This window comes from Rhagoletis zephyria, unplaced genomic scaffold, assembly GCF_001687245.7.
Source record: "Rhagoletis zephyria isolate East Lansing unplaced genomic scaffold, Rhagoletis_zephyria_1.1 Rzeph_scaffold_10601, whole genome shotgun sequence".
NCBI classification, from domain to species: domain Eukaryota; kingdom Metazoa; phylum Arthropoda; class Insecta; order Diptera; family Tephritidae; genus Rhagoletis; species Rhagoletis zephyria.
Window position 1 is genome coordinate 7,269 of NW_016167678.1, and position 7,023 is coordinate 14,291.

General features: G+C 39.8%; 1 protein-coding gene across 1 annotated transcript; it reads left to right on the forward strand.

The window, feature by feature from the left end:
• Positions 1 to 1,565: 1,565 nt before the first annotated feature.
• Positions 1,566 to 6,282, forward strand: LOC108376534 (neuroglian-like; the record flags this gene model as incomplete). Its single annotated transcript, XM_017632754.1, has 6 exons — positions 1,566 to 3,802; positions 3,877 to 4,453; positions 4,524 to 4,688; positions 4,891 to 5,259; positions 5,330 to 5,433; positions 6,159 to 6,282. Coding segments are annotated over 6 exons (3,550 nt in total), but the record flags the coding sequence as incomplete, so codon positions are not given.
• Positions 6,283 to 7,023: the final 741 nt, after the last annotated feature.

Here is a 7,023-nt window from a genome sequence, read left to right on the forward strand (position 1 = left end):
TGCGTGTTTTCCAGCGGAATTAAAAAATTTATTATATTTGAAGATTTCCGTAAAAACATTTCGCAAAAGTACTAAGATTTACTGGAGCTATACCGATTAGGAGGGTCTTACCTCCAAAAATCTCATTCTTTTGAATTCGTTGATAAGATTTTTAATTTCTTAAAAAAAAAAAAACAATTTTTAAAAACTTATTTGTTTTATAAAAACTCGATTTTTGGAGTTGTTTTCAAATCTGTCCAGCTCACGAAAATATTAAAATTTTTTCTGAACTATTTTGACGGAAGTCTTAAAATATAATAAGTTTTATAATTTCCGTGGGAAACCCGCAACTTTTTTTTGGTGAAGCGCTACTTATACCTGGGCAATCATACAGTATATGTACGGTGACCATATTTATGACGGCCAAATACGGGACAAAAAATAATTTTGCAAATTTTTTCTACAACAGTTTACAGATCTTAAAGCCTTATTCAATGATCCTAGATTTAATAGCCCTGAAACAGTGTCCTTTTAGTAACATCACAAATTTGTAGGATAATTTTCTCGAGAGCTTTACTCCGTAAAATTTGTTTAAAAAAATCGTTAAGCACTTTCCACTCGCACTTTATTATACTAAATTTTAACGAGTTACAAAACTGTAAACTAATTTTTTTTCTAAAGATTCTTATTAAAAAGTTTGGAATTTTTGTAAAACATCGCAGAATAAATTTTTATAGTTTTTTGCACAAAGTTGGAAATTTGGTTTAGTATGGTTTTTGTTAGGAAAAAGCTTACTTTCATAAAATAAGCAATACAAATTAAATAAACTAAGGAAAAATAGTCAAAACTTACTAAAATGTCGAGTCCTAGTTTCTATTTTGGTCGATTTGAATCACAGGCATTTCAGATTAGAAAATACTTAATCAACATCACTCAAAAACTCGTTCATAGGCATGCCATTTTAATGAGCTGTTAAGGCATCGAAACACCGAACACGGGACAAATACAGGACATTAAAAGAAATACAGAACATTTAGTGTCCCGTATAAAATAAATAAATTACCAGGACAGTAGGTCAAAAAAGGGCACTGTCCCGTATAATACAGGACGGATGGTCACCGTAAGTATATGCGCTGTGCTTTCCTCCGACAGCCCACAACAGTGTTCAGGGGAGAGACAGACCGAATGGTCAAACTTTTTAGATCTTTGGGAATGCCTGTGTAAATTTAAATTTCCGCAGGAAGTGTATACCGCTTTTGTTGGTGAAAAAATTAACGCCAAAAACAATCTTCATTTTCCTAGAAGTGCTACACTGCGCCATCAGCCTTCGCTTACGAAATGAGAAGAGACATTAATATCATAAATAAGTTAACTTTTTACACAGCGCATCGAAGCTTTTCCTCTCCAGGCATCTTCTGCACTAAGTTGTTGCAATTGTAAAGCAAATTGCAACCAAATTGGTTCGTATTTGGGGAGGCTGCTGAGCGTTTATTTCCCCTTGTTTATCGAATTTATCCGAGCGTTAAAAACTTTAAATTACCTGCATTTTGCTTATAATATTTTCTCTTTTTTTCACTTTCTTGCAGCTACCGATGGATCAAGAACGGCAAGAAATTCGATTGGCAAGCTTACGACAATCGCATGCTGCAGCAGCCCGGTCGGGGTACGCTCGTAATCACGTCACCCAAGGACGAAGATATGGGTCAGTATCAGTGTTTCGCTGAAAACGAATTCGGTACAGCCACATCGAACTCTGTGTTTGTGCGTAAAGCCGAACTGAATGCATTCAAAGATGAGGTGGCGAAAACGATTGAAACAAACGAAGGTGAACCGTTCTCACTGAGTTGTGAAGCACCGGATGGTTGGCCCAAGCCCATTGTGAACTGGCTGATACAACATTCATTGGATGGCACCATTAAATCGATAAACGATTCGCGCATGACACTCGATCCCGAAGGCACACTCTGGTTCTCGAATGTAACACGTGGAGATGCCTCTGACGATTTCTTCTATGCCTGTTCGGCTACCTCGGTATTCCGTAATGAATACAAAATCGGCAATAAGGTACTATTGGATGTGAAACAGACCGGCATCAGCGCCGCACAGAACAAACAACCACCAAAGAGGCAATACGTGACGCGCAAGAACGAAGTGGCGTTACGTGGTAAACGCGTTGAGCTTTATTGTATTTTTGGTGGCACCCCGCTGCCGCAAACGGTGTGGTCCAAGAATGGCGCACCCATACAGTGGAGTGATAGAGTAACGCAGGGTCATTACGGTAAATCGCTGGTCTTCAGGCAGGCAAGTTTCGACGATGAGGGCACCTACACGTGCGACGTTTCTAACGGTGTTGGCAATGCACAATCATACTCCATCAATTTGAAAATTTGGGCCACACCATATTTCACCAAAGAACCAGAGATCCAGAATGCCGCCGAAGATGAATCAGTCGAATTTGAGTGTGCGGCTGCTGGTAATCCCGAGCCCACTATTCAATGGATTCACAATGGCAAACCGATTGCACAAGCAGCACCCAATCCACGCCGTACAGTGCAGAGTAATCGCATTATCATACGCGATCTCGTCAAGGCCGATACCGGCAATTATGGCTGTAACGCTACCAACTCGCTTGGCTATGTCTACAAGGATGTGTACCTAAATGTGTTGGCACTGCCACCAGAGATCCAGGAAGCGCCGCGTAAGGAAGCGACAGTCGATGGCAAGAACGTTACATTGCGTTGTCGCGTCTTTGGTGCACCCAAGCCACAAGTCAAATGGATACACAACCATCAGGAGTTGACCGGTGGGCGTTACAACACACTACCCTCGGGAGATTTGGAGATCCAAGAAGTTGCATTCAGCGATGAGGGCGACTACACTTGCTTTGCCACTAACAAATTCGGCAGCAAATCGGCGAATGGATCGTTGACAGTCATGAAGCGCACAAGCATCATTCACGAGCCACAGAATTATGAGGTTGCCGCTGGAAAATCGGCGACATTCCGTTGTAATGAGGAGCATGACGAAAAACTAGATTTGGAGATTGAATGGTGGAAAGACGGCCAACCCATTGATTTCGAATCGGAGGCACGTTTTGTTAAGACCAATGACAATTCATTGACCATACCCAAGACTGTTGAATTGGATTCGGGCGAGTACACTTGTGTAGCGCGCACACAGTTGGACGAAGCTTCAGCTAAAGCCAATCTCATAGTACAGGACGTTCCAAACGCGCCACGCTTAGTCGGTATCGTATGCATGGCTAATAGGATAAAAGTCACCTGGGAGCCACAGGGTGACAATCGGTCTCCAATTCTATACTACACCCTCGAATTCAATACTTCCTTCACGCCCGACTCTTGGGATATCTCGTATGAGAAAGTTCCCTCCACCGAGGTTGCATTTGTCGTTGATTTAACACCCTGGGCTAACTACACCTTCCGTGTGAAAGCCATCAACAAAATCGGACCGTCGCCGCCATCTGAGAACAGTGAAGTATGCACAACGCCAGCCGATGTGCCCTACAAGAACCCTGACAATGTTCAAGGCATGGGAACTGAGCCCAATAACTTGGTTATATCATGGACGCCAATGCCAGAAATTGATCACAATGCACCGGACTTCCATTACCGCCTCTCATGGAAACGCGATATACCTGCAGCCTCCTGGGAGAGTAGAGACATCTACGATTGGCGGCAGAGTAATATGGTAATACCAGATCAGCCAACCTATGTACCATACCTGATCAAAGTAGTGGCTATAAATCAAAAAGGTGAAGCAAATGTGGCGCCCACAGAAGTTGTAGGCTATTCAGGCGAAGATCGTAAGTATCAATTTCACTAAATGCTTGTATAAGCAATGATATTTTCTAAATAAGATGATTTTTTTTTATTGAAGGTCCCTTGGAAGCTCCCACTAACTTCAGCATGGTTCAAGTCACAGCCGCTACCACAGCTATGCTGCGCTGGAATCACGTCAGCCCCGAATCAGTACGGGGTCGCTTCAAGGGCTACAAAATCCAAACTTGGACCGAGAAGGAGGGTGAGGAAGCGCTGCGCGAAATACACGTTGATGCGATTTCCGATCAGGCGCTCGTGACACAATTCAAACCCGACTCGAAGAACTTTGCGCGTGTGCTCGCCTACAATGGACGCTTTAATGGCCCACCAAGTGTGGTCATCGATTTCGATACACCGGAAGGTGTGCCATCACCAGTACAATCATTGGATGCCTACCCGCTGGGTTCATCTGCCTTCTGGTTGACATGGAAGAAACCATTGCAACCAAATGGTAAATTGACCGGCTACAAAATCTACTATGAAGAAGTGAAGGGAAGCTATGTAAGCGAGCGACGTGAACTCGAACCGCACATTACCGATCCACGACAGACGAGCACAAAAATGGCTGGTTTGCATCCAAATACAAAGTATAGAATTTCCATAACGGCGACAACAAAAATGGGCGAGGGATCAGAGTGAGTTTAATGAGAAATTGTTGAATTGCAGATACCGTACAAATATTATGTATGAAATTTATGTTTGTAGGCACTTTATTGAGAAACGTACATTACCCGAGGACTCACAGAAGCCAGCCGTACCTGCATTCGCTTGGGAGCAATTGTCATCCGATAATGGTTTTGCTAAATATCGCATAAACTGGCATCCCAGTACCGAAGGACATGCGGGCACACACTTCTACACACAATACAGGTGCGTAAGGAAATAAATTTGTAACTAAAGAATATACTTTGTGCTAGAAACTATTTCAGAAACTACTTAAATCAAATAAAGAGAACATTTAGGTTAAAATGTTGTGATTTTCAAAACCATACCATGTTTCAAACAGCACGATTTAAATATATTACAGTTAATTAAAATTTGCCTAAATTTCATCTTTTTTTTCCCCACACAGAATCAAAGGTGAGCCCAACTTCGTTAAAGTGGATCCGGAATTTACCAGAGACTTCCAAGAGATCGCTGGTCTTGACCCCGACAATGTTTACGAATTCCGTGTGGTCGCAGTTGATGGACTCCACGAAACACCCAGTGAACTAAGAGAAATCGTTGTTGAAGGACCTACTAAAGTGCCCAATCAGAATGTGGCAAATGCTGGCTGGTTCATTGGCATGATGTTGGCTTTGGCTTTCATTATTATACTTTTCATTATTATTTGCATAATACGACGCAATCGTGGTGGCAAATATGATGTACATGATCGTGAATTGGCGAACGGCCGTCGTGACTATCCGGACGAAGGTGGATTCCATGAATACTCACAGCCGTAAGTTGGAACGAATATTGAGGAAAATTATTGATCCCTCATATTTATATATTTTATTTTTTATTTGCAGTTTGGATAACAAGAGCGCTGGTCGCCAATCGGTTAGTTCGGCGAACAAGCCAGGTGTGGAAAGTGATACCGATTCCATGGCTGAATATGGTGATGGTGATACAGGTGAGTCGAAATAAAATAACAAAGTAATTAGTTGGAAAATCGCCGCGAGAACAACTTTGTCGCGATATGGCTGTAGAAACGTGTCAAGCTTCCAAAAATATGCATATGTGTGTTTGTAAATCTGTATACGTTTATATATGCGTGCACAAAAAATCGTGTTCTCGACCAGCTATCAACGTTTTTTGCATTAAATTCAATTCACTCTTTTATTTCCTATTATTTTATACATTTATGAGACATTCCAGCCCTATGCGGACACCATTTTGGCTTTTGCATCTCCGATTTTTTTCCTTATTTTTTTATGTTATAGTACCAATAGGGAGAGGCGTCCCTGATTTTTTTATTTTATTTTTTTCAACTTCAAAATTTGTAATATAAAATATTGATTGTCAAAAAACACATACTGGTCGATTTTCTTAAAAAATTTTTAAAAAAACTGCCACTTATTCCCCAACTTTTAAGCCTAGTCCGACAACGAATTTTCAAATTAATGGAAAACTAAAAAAATTTGTCCAACAAAGTCAGGGGCGCCTCTCAATTGTTACTAAATACAACATTAAAAAAATATTTACAAAAATCGGCGATACAAAATTCGAATGGTGTTCGAATTGGGCTCGAATGCCCCTTTTTACACATTTAATATGTATGTATGTACCCATGTATTTATGTATTTATTATTTTCTTCAATTTGTATAAAATGCGTGTGATTTTGAAAATGAGCACAGCGGCTGTTGTATTAAGAGGCGTTGCAAATAATTTACCCACGGTGCCTGAATTCCGAGATGATGCTGCCAACGCAGCAGCACACATACTTAAACACTAGCCATGACACTCTTTTGCAAATTACAAATTTATAGTAAATTCGTTTGAAAAAATGCTGAGGTAAAAAAAAAATACATTACAATTGCGATTTTTGGGTTAACTAACGCATGAATGAAAATTTTCGGTATTCCGTGTTTATTAACTCATAAATTTCACCTATAAATATTTTATTTACATACATACCATGCGTTTATGGTGAACTTTTTGTTTAAATTGATGGCGAAATAAATTTTTAATAAAACATTAATATTTTCTCTAATTATTTGGCATTTGTTTCTAACATATTTTTGATGGTTAAAAGTTTTTCGGCAAACTAATAAATTTCGCATTATCCTGCTTAAAATTAAAACTAAAATTCCATATATTAGATTGGACAAAAACTTAACATGCAAAAAGACTATATTCAAACTGCCTAAAAATTTTAAATGAAAAATGTAACTGGGTACTTTTTTTTACCGACTTCCAAAACAGGAGAAGGTTATCAATTCGTCGGAATATTTCTATTTTTTTTTTTTGTTTTATGTATGTTACCGCATAACTTTGGACCACGTTAACCGATTTCGATAATTCTTTCTATCGGAAAGGTAGTGTCTCACATGTGGTCCCTTACTAATTTGGTTTAGATCCAATCATTACGTCCGTCACGCTAGCTGACCCACTTCTCCAAAAACTGATAAAAATTACTCAGGAATTAGGTGCAATTTAGGTGCAATTTAGGGCCTCCAAAATTAATTTAAGTGCTCACTCGGTTTCCGAGAAAATTGCAAA